Raw genomic sequence first — 15707 nt, 5'->3', positions numbered from 1 at the left:
GTTGGTGGAAATTGCGGCCTAAGGTTTTAACAATAACAATATCAACTCAAGAAAAATGTGGTACTTTAGTACAAATAAAGATATCCCAAAATGCTAGAATGTTTGTATATTACTTTTTTTGTCACGTCAAAGACTCTGGACTCACAGTCCATATTTTTGTAAAATTAATTGATTGTAAAACTGGATAGTAGGTTGCTTAAGATAGTTTCTGTTATTTCTATAATATGCAAACAACAGACTAAATGAAAACTGAATATTTTAAACTTCTAATGGAGAATAAAAGGGTTGATTTACTTTCATCTCCTCCCACTCTGGAGTTGCCGAAGACATAAAAAGACATGTAATGTTGCTTAATGTAAATCAGCAGAGTTGATTGTGGAAATGTGTGCCACTAAAGTAAAACTATCAACAACGAAAAAAAAGCCAATACCTGGAGGGACCGTCTGTCTCTACCCTGTCTCTATCTTTCTGTCCCTCGCTGTCCTCTCTCTCTTCCTCTCTCTCTCTGTCCTCTCCCTCTTTCTCTCTCTCTCTCCCTCTCTCTCTCTCTCTACTGACACATATGCTTACTCAACACATGGCTCTGTGTCTCTAGAGTGGTTGTCCATCAGTTTGTCGGCTCTGCTCTCTTTGCAGCTGGGAACATGCACCACCATTTTAACCAGCAGGGGTCTGCCTCCAGCCCCAAACACTCTGCTACCATCGGTAAGCCCCGTGGTCAGCAGCACGGTCCAGCACAGGCGGCGGCGAGCCGCCGGCCGGATCCACGGCCTCACTACCACACTGTCTGTCTGTCTTGTTGTCGGTATGACGGCTTGTCGTCCTGCACTCTTAAAACAGCTGTATCATTTCAACACACATTTGTTTGGGGTTTTTTAAAAACCTATGAACAATGTTGTGTTGAACGTGACACATCTTTCATAAGAGTGTGAGCTAAAAGTTGTCTGGCCTGCCCTCTGCTTAATGCAAGCCTGTCTTCCCCACTACCACCACCACCCACTTACCACCACAAGCCTGCTTCCAAATGTGCTTCTTCTCCTTCTTCTCCTTTCTGTGTAGCAGTGATGTGCAACTGTGCTTACAGCTGACACTAGATATTACCAGAGGTCTTGGCTTAAAGGGTAACTACCGTTTTATTTTCAACCTGGACCCTATTTTCCTGTGTTTTTGTGTGTAAGTGACTGATAGGAACAGCAATCTTTGAAATTGGTCTAGTATTAAGAGTGAACGCTGTAACCGGCAACCACAGACCGGGCTGCAATGTAACCTTATGGGACAATTTGGTCCACTAAAAGTGCTTTATTTTGCCACTGAAAGTGTCTGACAACATTATGGAAAGGATCCCTACAGAGATAGACTCTTTAAAAACCTATTTAAGACCTTTCTGTTTAACCAGAAACAGCTCTGAGGTCGCTAGCGTTAAACCCACCAGACTCCATTTAAAAAAACAATACTTTTAACGTGTATAGAGCCATCATATTTTCACATGTAAATCGGCAAACTATGTGTTTATTTCAACCAAAACTAAGTTGTGAAGGTTGGAAAAGTGGAAAGACGACCCAAAACAGCTTTTTATAGTTCTATTTTGTTTGTCAACTTTGAATGAAGTGTATTTTACGATGCTAAAATGACTGTTTGTTTATTTACAATTACACACATTTACAATTTTGCGGATGTTTTTATGTTTTAAAAAAAGGATCTCACTCTTTAACAGAAAGGTCGACTCTCTTTAGAAATCCTTTCCATAATGTTGTCAGACACTTAGAATATTAATCTGAGCCCGTCAGTGGCAAAACGAGCACTTTTGTGAAGGTAAATACAAGCTGCACAATTGCCCTATTAACTTACATTGTAGCTTGGTTCGCCGCTGCAGACTGCAGCGATCTCACTTAATACTGGACCAATGTCAAAGATTGTTGTTCCCATAAGTCACTTAGACACAAAAACATAGGAAAATAGGTCCAGGTTGGTACCCTTTAAGCGATCTCACTGCGCATTACCTGATTCTGTTTTCCCAGGCTTTGCACCAAGAAAACAAGGAAAACAAAGAAAAGCAATGCTAGCACGAGGGATTTATCTGTTGCTGTCTGGAAATAAACAAAAAGTCATTGTACGTAAAGGCTAATTGGCTGCATCTAACATGGCTGCCACAGAACACTGAATAAGGTGTGTGGAAATATCCCGAGGATGAAGGGAACAAGCGCGATGAGTGATTTCACTGAACTTTTTAAGTTGTTTCAGTGCCAGTTATTCCAAACCATTACACTTGCATGTGTCCCCCAGGGGATGAATTACACAAGAAGGCAACAGTAATGAATAAAAACAAGTTGGATTACAGATTACAATAAAAGTTCTGTATAAATTCAGATTTTTATGTGCAGTAATATTGTCAGTTATTCAGTTGCTAATCTTAACCAACAAGTCAAGTTTAATAACCTATATCGCACAAAAACAAACTAATAATGAAGTATTTGTTGCATACATTATTGCTAATTAGATTTGTTACTGTGTCTTTGCTGTGTTTAAAAAAACTACTTGTGCTGTTTGCACTGAAGGGTTTGCCTATAATAGGGTGCAATGGACAAAATGAATGGGCAAGGAGGTTGTTTCAGAACAGAAAAATACTTTGCACACCTACATGAGACGGGTGCGTAGGAGAGGGACGAGTAGGTCAAAAGTTGCAAAGAAACTCCAGCACACTGTCTAACTTGCAAAGATAAATTTAACGGCAATGTTTCGGTGCTAGACCGTAATCAGGCAAAAAGGAGGTTGTCTAAAAATCTTTGATATTTTTACGTTTTCAAAAAAATAAATGCAAGTCTTCCGTGTGTACGCACAATCTGCGCCATTCTAGTTCACTCCTTCGCCATTCCATCGAGATTTGAAAACTTGAATCTGCGATTCGTCCTTCGTTTTCTCTAGTGTCGTCCCCACTCTTCCTGTGTTAGGTAACGTTAACGGCCTCCTGGGACGACACAAGAGCCGAACACTTCAGCTCTCTGAGTCAGAGACTGCAACACATTGAACAAAGTTCATCTTTCCATGACACCATTATCAAACCTCTCTGTCAGCCATCGTAGGTGTTCCAAAGAACAAAACAATTACCTTGCACTCATAGAAATGGCCGGGCTAATTCTGTATCGTGACACCGAAAAAACAGAACATTTAGCTCAAATATTTGATGCTTTAATTCTCTGCAGCCTTCCTCGTGCTTTATAAACCATATAAAGCAGCTAGCATTGTTTGTTCCCCCCCCCCACCGTATGTGTGTGTAACATGCACAGCACAGAAGTCGATGTGCTGTGTGTGGGTCCCTGGGTGACGCTTAACAGAGACATTATTGGCCATTATTGGCCATTACTGTCAATGGTCAATGACCGGTATATGTCCAGCAGTAATCTTAACGAGATCGCAGCTCATAATAACCATTACCACCCTGAATGGACTGGACATCGATTGTGTCTCAAAGACCGGAAACAACAGCAAATGAACAATTTTCCAGAGTTACGTAATCTTTTATTGCTGCGTTATAGTCTCACGTTTTTACCTTCTTCTTTTTTTTCTTTTTTTTTTTTTAATATCGGCTGCTGTCACCCAGCAGTTAAAGTTTCTCCTGTTCTCTTTGTGTAAATCTTGTCAGTGGTTGAAGATGATCCAGCAATAGGCAGCATGTGTTTGTCGATATCAGATGTACCTTTTAGCTCATTGTCCCCGTTTAAATGTACAGAACCCACACATGTGAGGTCACTGCTGAGTGTACTGACATGTTGGATCACTAAGTGTCCTCCTTTTGTTTGCTGTTTAGAAAATATGAATGTACTCGTATACTGTATGATGTAATGGGTATACTGTACATGTTGCAAAACAGCCCCTCCCGCATACTGCTAATCTTACATAAGACAAATCATATTTATGTGTGTCGATCGATGTGCTGCTTTTTGCACTTTGCATAAATGTGAATGTGTGTGTATGTAGATTCCTCCCCCTGATGCTATCCGTGTATTTCTATGTATTTACATGTGGCTGTTATGTTTGTGTTGGAGCCTCAGATGAACAGTACAGAGTTGTATTTATAGATGGTCGCCATGGAGCTCGGAGACATTTCCTGTGTTTACTGATCATTAACCAGCTTGTACTGAATCTTCTCTTGTTCTGTCTTCCCCTTCTTCTTTCCATTTCTCCATTTCTTTTCCTATCTTTCTATTTGGTTTCTCTTCCCTCTATTTCTCTGTATTTTTTTCTGTTCTCTAATTTGTTCCCTCCCATCCTCATCTCTTCTGTTCCCCTTCCTTTCCTTTTTATTTGTCATGCTCCATCCCTCTCTTTCTACTCACCTCTTTTTCCATTTCTTGAACTCCTCCCTTTATTTTCTGTGCTCCTGTTTGTTTTCCTTCCTCATTTGTTATCTCCCATCTCTTCCTCACTTGCGTATCCTCTCCTCCATCTCCCCTCTCCTCCCTCCTCCACCCCTTTTTTCCTCCTCTCCCTCCATCCAGAGCGTGGAGCCCGTATGAACAACACCTCCCAGCTCTCCTCTGGAGCCACCCTGCTTTCAGGCGGCGGTAAAGGTCCCGGTGGTGGTGGCGGCAGCATCCTCGGCGGGAGCATGAGACACAACAGCAGCCACCCGAACTTCTCCCACTCCTTCCACAACCTGGCCCAGCTGCCGCCGTCCTACGAGTCGGCCATGAAACCTGAGATCAACCGCTACAGCTCCCTGAAGAGGCTGGGTGAGCCCCGCGGGGGAGACAAAGGGATGTGGGGGGGGAGTAGAAAGAGAGTGGAAATACAGGCGAGGGAGAAGGGAAAGAGGGGAAACTTGAGAGAGGGATGGAGAGGGGAGGAGCAAGTGGGATTCATTGATTATTTAGGACCACTGGAGGCTTTTAGGTGAATACAGCCCAGTGATATTGGAAGTGTTCTTTTGCTACAGTGGCTAAAAACTATAAATGCTATAAACGTGTGGTGATATTCAATACCAACAATGTACCCATAAGAACCCATAACTTAAGTTTTTATAAGCTGCCGAACCAAAAAAACGGAGCTTTTATGAAGACAAAGGTGGAGTCAGACGTGAAGAATCAACAGGAAGAATGGGAGGCCTGTGGGATCCTGATTTAGGGATCTGATTAGCCTAATTTACAGAAATATAGTTAGCCTAATGCTGACATTTGGATATTTCACTTGGCAACAAAATGCTTGCTGCAAATGTACTGTTTGGCATATCGTTGGGTTAGTGTCAGGATCCCACGCTCTTCCCCTTCTCCCTGCTGATTCCTCACGTCTGTATCCACTTCTGTCTTCATAAAAGCTCAGATTTTCGGTTCGACAGCTTGTAAAAACTTAAGTTACGGGTTCTTTACATTGTTGGTAGTGCATCCCACCACGCGGCAGCTTTTAGGCATGTTTCTGTTGTTTGCTAGCAGACAGAATGGATGATGAGGCACCTTCACGCAATAGAAGTCAACGGAGAGCGGAGAGTTGTTTTCCCCTCTGCTGGGGGCGTGGCTTTCCGAGTATGACACGATGCGCTCTGTCTTTATTAGAATCTCAAAAGTTATAAATTATTATACAGGGTTCATTTGATTATGTTGCCCGCGTCACGTTTGAGCATTAAACAGTGTAGCTTTGAAAGGTGGCTCTGGAGAAATTAGCTCCTTTGTGGATCATGGTAGCTGCAGTCATCTTGGATTAGAAATGCAAAACGTCCTTCTTTTACCACTCTTGCAGTGTAACAAACTTTTCAGCATTGGGTGTAAATTAACAATCCCCACCATGCCATCTCGTGGAGCAAGAAGCTGGTGTGTTTACTTACAATGAGACAAAAACTTGGTGCTTGGAACATACTAAACATATGATTCAATGGCAGAAAAATTGATTACACTCCAGAAAAAGTTACTTCCCGGTTGGAATCCATTATAATTATGTGACTTTAAAAAAAAAAAAATTAAAAAAACATGTTTTGTGGAGTGTTGTCCAGGGATTTAGTGTTGCACTTCCACATTGAAATACACCTCATTCAATGAAGGAATAAGGGACAGAAAGGTGGAGTTAGAGAGGAAGAAGGGAGGGGCAGGTAAAAGGGGGATTGGGGAAATACATTTTTTTTAAAAAAGAGAGGAAACATGGCAGAGTATAAATGTGGAGAAAGAGGCTGGCTGACCAGAAGAAAAGGATCAGGGTGGCAGTGAAAGAGCTGATTGGCCGAATAAGGATACAGCAGGAAGAAACGGCTGAGCCAGAAGGAGAAGAATGAAGGGAGAGGCGGTAAAAGAAAGGATTGGAGGGAGATGTGGAGATAGGGGGAGGGGCGTTGGCTGCTGGTCTGCAGGGGCCTGGCTGCCTTCGACGGGGAAGAAAAAAGATGTTTGAGAGGCAGCAGCTGGCAACCTCTCTCTCTCTCTCTCTCTCTCTCTCTCTCTCTCTCTCTCTCTCTCTCTCTCGGTCTGTCGGTAAAGTCTGTCTTTACCTCTCTCGCCCTATGATTGCTGGGGACTGCAGGGGGAGGGGAGTTGCCTCTGCAGGCTGAGTGATGGATGATGGTTACTACATTGGGGATTGTGTGTGTGTGTGTGTGTGTGTGTGTGTGTGTGTGTGTGTGTGTGTGTGTGTGTGCACGCTCCGTGGCTATATGTGGACGTGGAAGCAATAATGAGGTGAAAGTCCAAATGAGTCTCTCTTATTATTTCCGTTCAATCAAAAGGAGAAAACACTTGAATAGACGACGCTGTGCAGAGATCGGAAAAAGGCTTCTCCTCATTACACATCAGACCTTCAGAGGTCATCCCACTTCCCTCCGTCGTCTCGTTAAGAAACAGCAGCTCTGTCGCATTAATCACAGCCTTCCTGCAGCTTTTTTTATGGTTTAGATCATCTCTGACTACGTCATGATTTACACTTTCGCCTTGCAGAGGATCGAAACAGATGCTCTTCCCTTCATTCACCTCCTCGTTTCTGCCATGTCTCCTTCACATCGTTTAATCCACCACCTCCGACGATTAAACAAATTCATTTATAGGCAGCTTTGTTGCTGCACGTGTAATAGGCGACCAGTTTCTAAAATATCTTCATATGTACAGCATAGTAGTTTATGATCGCACACTGCCTTTTTCTCAGAAAATTAGAATTCAGTTCTTTTCTGCGTTTCGCGGAGTTAATCTACAATTCGAAGAGTGCTGACTGGACTGTTACTGGACTTTGTCTTGTATTTTCTGTTTGAGTGTTTCTGCAGGTGGCACAATTCTCTCCCTCTGCTCTGTCATTGGGGGTATAAAGTCCAGCTGCTCCAATCCACAGTTCATCAAGTCCACAAGGAGCCTAAATTTTCACTATTTACTCCACTATTTACTTTTTTTCTGTTTGTTCCAAACAGGGTTGTTATACTAAACGAAAATAAGCAGTGAAAAAATATTTTAGGTAAACTGAAACTAAGTTAAACTTAAACTATATTGCCAGTTTAAAAAACAAATAAAATAAAAATGAACGTAAATCATTTCAGTTCTAGTTTTTTTAGCTCTAATATATCTACTGAAAAAAGGAGACCGCATGAATTTCTGTCAACTGTCCTGACAGTGAACCACAGAAATTGAAGAGACTTGACATTCCAGGAGATGGCGCTGTGCCATAACTGCTCTGGACATTAAGGTAGCGCAAAGATTTAATATTTACTTTCATGGCTATTCTCCAACAATGTATTTAGTATGTACACGTAGCTACATACGTCTGAGACATTATACCCGGCACTAACAAAAACAAAGGAAAAAACTGAAACTAAACTCAAACTAGCAAACACACTGAAAACTAACAAAAATGAAATTGAACAGTCAAAACTCAAATGAAATAAAAACCAAACTAAAAATTCGAAACTATTATAACCTCTGTTCCAAACCAACCAAAAACAGCTTCAACAGAAACCTGTAATTCAGACCCAGGCTGAATCACAGTTGCACTGAAAGAAAAACTTTTTTTTTTTTTACATGTCTAATTATTAAATGTGTGCGTTTTCAGAAAAACACCCTGAATGTCCGTTTAGCGGAACGCCTCTTCAAACTAAAATGTTGTGATTGTGACACAAAGACGGGGACTACAGCCTCTCGCCAGCCATTGTATGAAACCTGGTCCTTTTGATGTCGCTCCCCGTACGGCGCTGCAGAAAGGACACTGATAAAGGCTTCTTTGTCTGCAGCGGGCAGCCGGGGAGAAACCTCCAGATAATTTGGCCTTACAGGAGGGGAGTAAACACAGAGGGAGAGTGAGGACATGAGACAAACAGCGAGAAAAGATAGTAGTTTTTTTATAAAGAGACGGAGGAAACCTTGAGAGGGAGAGAGGGAAAAGGAAAGAGGAAAGAAAAGGAGTGGAAGAGACCTGACAGACAAAGAAAAGACAAGGCAAGAGGGGAGGAAGAGGTAGCGAGGTGGCTGGTTAAAGGTCAGGTTTAAATTGGCTCTTGGGGAGCTGCTTCCCTGGAAATACTTTGAAGATTAAAGCGGTCTCAGGCTATGGAGCAGAAAGCACAGAGACTTCACTATTAATGGACCCCGCTAACTGTTCCCTCCACGTTTTTTTTTCTCTTTTTACTTTGTGTAATCCTTTATTTTCATGTCATTTAAAATCTCATCACTCTGTTTTAAACGTCTTACCTGCGTACGGTCTGTCTTTTGTCTTTTGCTCTCGGGCTTCTCCTTTACCTTTTTTATTCTTTCATGCCTCATGCAATACAGTCTATCTCTCTTTTTGCATTATACATTCTTCTCATTTCCGTCTTCACTTCCTGTCCCTCTCCGACACGATCACCTCCATTTCACCTTTCGTTCTCTGCCTCTTTCACCTCATCTTGCTCTTCTTCTCGGTCCCAAGTATTTCACCTCCCCTTCCTGCCAAACGAGTGACTTATTTTCTTTTTCGTTCGACCTCCTTGACATAATCTGATTCCCTTTTCACTTCATCCTTTCCACCTGTCTTTTGTCTGCCCTATTTCTTCAGGTTTTGTTTTTCATTTCTGTGTATTTCTGTTCTTTCTGCCATTCTGTTTCTACTCATCTTTTTTGTTTTGATGTTCAAATTTCAGTCTTTATGTTGGACATTTGAATCCAACTACAAGGCCCATTCACAGCTTTCCATCATATTGCATGATCTTCATCAGCAGAGCTTAACCCAGTTGTCATAGAATTGTAGCTGTTTACCTTTACAGTTTATCTTTTGTATCGTTGGAAATTAAATATATCTAGGATTTGGACTGTAAGTCGGAAATAAGAAAGCATTTAAAGACACCGGTTCGGACTCTGGGAAATTGTCATTTCTAGACACAATCCTCTTTAGTTGCAGCCCTATTTACATATTGCACATTTCTTCCTCTCTTTTGCTGAACCAGAGAAAGAACTTGACGAGTACTCCAGCTACTACAACTCCAAGCGTCGCTCCAACAACGCTCCGCCCTCCTTCCACTCCTCGCAGCACTACCTGCCCTGGGGAGGAGACTACACGCTGGGATCCCGGGGCACGCTGCCCCTCCACGGCTCCCGGCCCCGCCTCCACATCCCCGCCTCCACCCCGAACCCGTACCCGCTGCCCGCCCAGTCGCAGTACACCAGCTCCTCCTTTGACAGGCCGCCGCGCCGCGTCCGCTCCCAGGACCAGCTGCTGGCGCTCGGGGAGGGCAACACGCTGTCCCGCCTGTCCAAGAACCAGCAACACCAGTACTACAAAGCCATGATGAGCACCAGCAGGGGCTCCAACTCGCAGACGCTCCGCAGGTAAGAGACGAGATGGACGACGATTCTCAACTGAAGGTCTGCTTACTTAGTTGAAAAAGGAGGTTGCGCTTCAACAATAAAGATTCTACCCAAAATGCAATGGGCATGTTGCAAAAAGTGAAGAAAAGGTGGCACATCTCAGGTTCCCGAGTTAAGGAGGACATTGCACTTTTTTAATGAGGCTCACATCGGCACAAAGCCTTCTTCAGCGCGTTTAAAATAATCCGGTTCCATTCAGTGTTATACATACCTTTTAAAATAAATAGAAAATACAGCTCCCACATTGCTCTGTGGCTAACCTGCTACTGTGAGAATGAACACAAAAAACCCCCACAAACATTAAAAGATACAACATAAAGTTGCTGTTACACATCAGATCAACATAAGTACTACGCAGAAAACGCACTTACTGCAAAAGAGGCAATCACTACTTTGATTAAAGTGTTAATAGTGTGCTGTATTTTAAACAATAACTTAAAAACAATATGAGATGAATAAGAATTAATGAAAACTAAATTATTCCCCCCAAAAAAAATATTTTTCGCCATATTGATACCTATCACAATATTGAAAACTGTGTGCTACTGTTATACTTCACATGACATCAAACAGAGGTCTTTTTAATGTGTAAAACTTTGACAACTACAAGATACAATTTGTTTGAGATTCCAAATTTAAAAAAGGATATTTTGTGAAGTGATAATGTCAGTTTCGAATATAATTAGAGATGTTCCGATAGCCTCCAATACTGCCTAAAATGCTGGTATCGGTAAGTACTTGAGTTTATGCAGCGATCCGATACCACGTAATTTAGCCCCAAAGAAAATCTACTTTTAAAGTAATTTATTTATGTTCTTTTTCTGTTATGACTCACTGTCAAACTGGATAATAAAGGAAAGTTCTATGGCGTTCATGTTTCAGGAAAAGTTTAACCTGAGCCAGGCCGTACAACAACGATAGCAATCATATCACATCCATACAGGGATAGTAGTATACAGCCGTTAAAACATAATAAAATATATGACACTGGTATCGGATCAGTACTCGGTATCAGCTGATGGGCAAGTCCAGGTAACGGAATCCATATCGGGAAGCAAAAAAATGGTATCGGACCATCTCTAAATATAAAAATGACATCCCTTCATATTCAATTATTAAATGATAATATTGAATTATCACAAGAGCCATAAAGGCAAACTATAAAGCGGTTATTCAGGGCTTTTTATGATTATTGTATGTTATGATTATTGTATTGCGTTTATAATTTAATAGCAAAGAGAATAAACAAGTCTTTGGTTCCAGGTCCCATGAGAGGCTTCTGGTCTCGCCTGACCGTCTGGAGGACCGGCTAATGATGGGCCTGATGGCCGGAGGAGGAGGAGGCGACCGAGCGGGAGGAAGCGGGATGGTGCCCACTATGGGCCGGCTCAGCCACCAACAGAAGACCCAGTCGCAGCAGAACATCTGCGCCACGCCGTCCCTGGAGCGCCACCACATGATCAAGATGAACTCCCACCCAACGCCAGGCCACGACCGTGACCGTGACCGTGACCGTGACCGTGGCAGTTCCGCCGGCATGCCTGTGATGGGCATGCCCGGCGGCTGGGACCCCCACGGGGGCCACGGGGGCCACGGCGGAGGCGGCGGCGGAGCGGGCCACCCCAACGCCCGGCGGATGGCTTTCGCCAGCAAGAGGCAGAACACCATCGAACAGCTGCACTTCCTCCCCGGAGGCGGAGGAGTGCAGGGACTGCGGACTGGGAGTAAGAACGAGGTGACAGTGTGAGAGGACGGGGTAGGGAAAGAGAGAGGAAGATGAAGAGTGTGAGTAGAGAGGTGAAGGCCGAAGCTGTGAAGAAGGTCAAGAGGCATTTAGTGGGAAGATGAAGTGGAGAGATGGGGCCGGAAATAGAAAAGAGGTTTGATCTCAGCTGGCTGCCTCACAGGGCTGCACAAACAGACCCCCCCCCCTCCCCTCACCTCCATAAAACAAAAAAGTGGTGGACATTAATCTCATAGTGAGTATAGCCAATTGATTTCCTCCTCGTCACTTTGTGTGTTTTTAAAAAGAGAATATTCAGCCATTCTTCGAAAAGGGAAGACAGAAATGTCCACTTAAAAAGAGCAAAAAAATATCATGAATGCAGCTCAAAGGCTGCGGGGTATTCGCTGTGACTTTTATTGAAGGATACCCACTGAGTCAAACTTGTTGAATTGTCCTTGAGTTTTATTGCACTGTCCTCTGAGTCCTTGAGAGCGCTGACAGAGATTCATCTGTCTTTGAATCCACTGTGGAAGATAGAGCGCGCAGAGGCAGACGGGTTTGCTTGTCTTTGTATTTATGATAAAGTGTTGCAAGTTGCTTTTGTATGAAATTAACCTGATATTAATAATAATAGTATTAACATTACTGAGCCCTGTAAGACTTTGTGTAACATATTTATCCTTTAGCCAGCCAGTTTGTAACTTAAAGGCTGGAAAATATGACCTTTCTCTAGTTGTGATTGGACTATCATCGAAGTTAAAAACATTGTCTGCAAAAATAATCTAAACAAGTACAATTAGTCTGTCACTTGATTGCCTTCATGGCTTGATTTACTCTTGGAAAAAAATTAAGACCTACATGGACACAAGCTGCTGTCATAAAGGCCCAGTCACACCAGCATTTTAACAGCAACAATTTGTCTGCAAAATCCATCCAAATGAAATTGCTGCTACTAATGAATTCAACGTATTGTCCCGTTTGCAAGCAAGCTAACACCCCGTCAGTCAGCAAAAAGCTTGCTGGTTCAGAAACCTTGTATCCCTCTTCAATAAAACACACTTTATTGACTGAAATGATGTAAAAATCCTGAGAACCAAAAGCCAGCGTGGACACAACGGAAATAGAAAGAAGCGCAGGGAGCTGTTGTGTCCAACTAGCGCTAGCATGCTTGCTAGCGTGTTAGCAGTTAGCCCATTTAGCGACAGCAGTCCACCAGCTAGCCCAGCGAGCGGTCACTATGTCTTGACGTGCAGATTAATTCCGCTGTGCCACGTTCTGGAGTGACCGGGCCTTCAAAGTCAAATCCACTCAGCGGTATGATTTTTCAGCTTAACTTTGTACAGTGAACTCTAGTGGGTGTATATCATCTATGAAACATTGTGCTGTGACCCTTTGCGTAATAATTAGTAAAAAAAAAAAGAAGAAAAGGTTTTGACCAAAACATCCCTCAAACACTGTTTTCATTGTGAGTTTGTAGACGAGTCGAGGGTTTCTTTGTGCCTCTGACTGGCATTCAGCCAAGCCTCCCGTGCTTCTACGACTTCCACATGCTACCTGCAAGTTGAGCTGCTCACCTCGTATAAAGGGAAAGGGGGGGCAGAGGGGGACAATGGACACTTCACACCAAGGGCTATACCGAATTATCTTTGTGTGTCTGTGCTCTGTACAGCGTCTGCTTCTCATTTTCATTTCGTGTCAGGAGGCATGCTTGTGCATATGTTTTTTATTTTTTTTTCTTCTTGTGTAGAGAGAAAATATGAACACGTAAGGAGATTCTGCAAAGCAAAAGGAACTCTTGCGCAACACGACCATGATTACTTTCTTTTAATTTATTTTTTTCTGGCTGTGAGATGGACCTTCCAGGCGTTGGGGCTGGATCTTCCCTTTTCATGGGGTTTGATGGGACTCATGAGGCCTTGTTGGAGGTTTTCAGCCTACCCTCGATAAAGACAGACATTGATTGATTACTGAGCGAAGCTTCCTGCCAGCCGTTTTTAATCTTTTTCCTACGATACATGTGCTCATGTTAACGGTTTATAATCATATGTGTAAAGACCCCCGCCCCCCCCCCCCCCTCCCTGATCAGACGATGAACGCTCTTATTTCTTTTCTTTATTTTATTTAAACATGTATTTATTTTTTTAATCTCTGTGAATTTTAATGTATAACCCCCTCCCCCCCCTGATTTTCAATATTCAAACTTTCTAGTGGAATTAAAAAAGAAAAGAAAAGGAAAAAAAAAAAAAACAACCATTTGTATTCTTGAACAAAAAGAGCTGATGCAATCAAAGAGAAAAGAGGAAACCGCATGACGATGTCAGAAGCCAGTGTTGATGATGTCATAGTGCTGACTTATGATGTCACGGCGTGTATGTGTGTAAATGTACATGCGTCGGTTTTAATTTGAGTGTGCCCGTGTGTGTGTGTGTGTGTGTGTGTGTGTGTGTGTGTGTAACTCTCTCAGTGTCTTTCTTCTTCTTCTTCTTCTTCTTCTTAGGAATGCTGAACCTCATTTTTTTTTTTTTTTTTTTTTGACCAAACTTCGGGGGCCGTGTCTTCAGCTCGCGAAGACGATTTAAAGACCCGAGTCGCGGCCGTTACGTGTTCATATCAACTTGTGATGAAATTGAAAAGGCCTGTCGTCGTTTAATTTTTTTAAAAAAATTCAAAAAAAAAAAAGGGTGGGGACTTTGACCAATCGCAGCTTCTCTTGTCGAGCTACGTTCACCAAAGCGAGGACTTTTCAAACGTGAAAATTTAAAATTATCGAAGGCTTATATCGTGTCAAGTTTTTTTGGTATTTGAATAGAAGTGAAACAGCCGAGTGTATCGATTGTGACGTCACACATCACTCGGCTGATGAGTTTGTGTCGCTGCTAAATATGTATCTTCAAAAAGGCGATTTTATTTTTTTTTTTTTCTCTTTTTTCTCCCATGAACTCATTTGTGCTCATTTTACCAGAACTTTGAGGGCACAAAAGGTATTTACAGTATTAACAGCGTCTTTAAGAGTCCCATTGCTGTGTTTCCTTTAGCGCCAGCAGCTGTGGCTGAAGTGTGTCGTGGAGGAGAATGTATTGTGACTTGGAACTGATAAAGGCGCCGTGGTTTTTACCATGAGAAAACATCTCATCAACTTTTAAAAGGGAACGAGGCAAAAAAAAAAAAGAGGGAAATGTAAATGACACGTGGAAATTCAGTTGCATTTTTAATGTCTCATTTCTCATACCTTCTAAGGTCTGATACAGATGTTATGTTGTAATCCATGTTCAGTTAATTGCTTCCCTGATAAAACTGTGCGTGTGGGTGTGTGTGTGTGTGTGTGTGCGTGTGTGTGTAAACCACTGGGAGGGGGAGGCATGGGCATATTTGTATTCTCAAAGCTACTCTGCATACCTCAAATTGTATGATACATTTATTTATTACATCCCCTTATATGTCTAATTCCAAGAATATCCAGACCAAGGTCTCACAGATGTGCAACCCTTTTGTTATCGGTGATCAGTTCTTGCGTTTGTAGAAACCATACTGTTTAATTGATAATAACAATAAATTAAAAAAAATCCCACTTAGCCTTGTTTGTGTCTTTTGTGATGAGATTTGACTCTTTGTGTGTTTTTATTTTACAGTGTCAACGTTTATAGTTGGAGCTAAAACAAATGAGTTGATTTGTTGTTAGTCGACAGATGTGAGGATGCGATGCTTTTTTCCATTTTATATAATCGTAAACTGAATATCTTTGGGATTTGGACTGTTGATCGGAAAAACAAGTATTTTTAAGACATTTTTTGACATTTTAGACAAACAATGTATTGTTTAGCTAACGAAAGCAGCCCTATTCACAGTGTAACAGCATTGCTTTCAGGGCTGCAGTTAACTATTATTTCATAGATATTGAGTCTAAATTTTGTGTGTGTGTGTGTGTTACCAACTATTGTTTCTAAAAATCAGCCCCGCCCCTCGTGTTTCTACACCCAAGGGAGCAATTTGAGGCCCCGCACAGGGAAATAACACCTCTCCACCCAACCACTCCCCCCAGTTTACCACAAATTATTAAATTCATTATGGTTGCTAATTGAGAAAATGACAGGACCAACATTATTAACGTGGGCTCAGATTTACTGCTGTCTACTTACCACCTCACTGCCCTTTAAGCTGGTTTTATGTATTTGTGTGAGAATGGGAGA

At 42.3% G+C, this 15707-nt stretch overlaps 1 protein-coding gene across 3 annotated transcripts in view; it reads left to right on the top strand.

Moving 5' to 3' along the window:
* shisa7b (shisa family member 7) overlaps positions 1 to 15092 on the top strand; it is a 46593-nt gene extending 31501 nt beyond the window's left edge. For 2 of the 3 annotated variants that reach the window (XM_031294728.2, XM_031294729.2), the window contains 4 exons: positions 637 to 705; positions 4497 to 4730; positions 9374 to 9755; positions 11058 to 15092. In XM_031294728.2, coding sequence (XP_031150588.1) covers positions 637 to 705; positions 4497 to 4730; positions 9374 to 9755; positions 11058 to 11541 — 1169 coding nt within the window. In that variant the 3' untranslated portion in view covers positions 11542 to 15092. The remainder of the gene's footprint in view (positions 1 to 636; positions 706 to 4496; positions 4731 to 9373; positions 9756 to 11057) is intronic. The other variant, XM_031294730.2, reaches the window with a different exon arrangement.
* The last annotated feature ends 615 nt before the right edge of the window (positions 15093 to 15707 follow it).

Source organism: Sander lucioperca, chromosome 16 (genome assembly GCF_008315115.2).
Source record: "Sander lucioperca isolate FBNREF2018 chromosome 16, SLUC_FBN_1.2, whole genome shotgun sequence".
NCBI classification, from domain to species: domain Eukaryota; kingdom Metazoa; phylum Chordata; class Actinopteri; order Perciformes; family Percidae; genus Sander; species Sander lucioperca.
The sequence above is the reverse complement of the archived record's forward strand: the minus strand, read 5'-3'. Positions and strand labels throughout refer to the sequence as shown.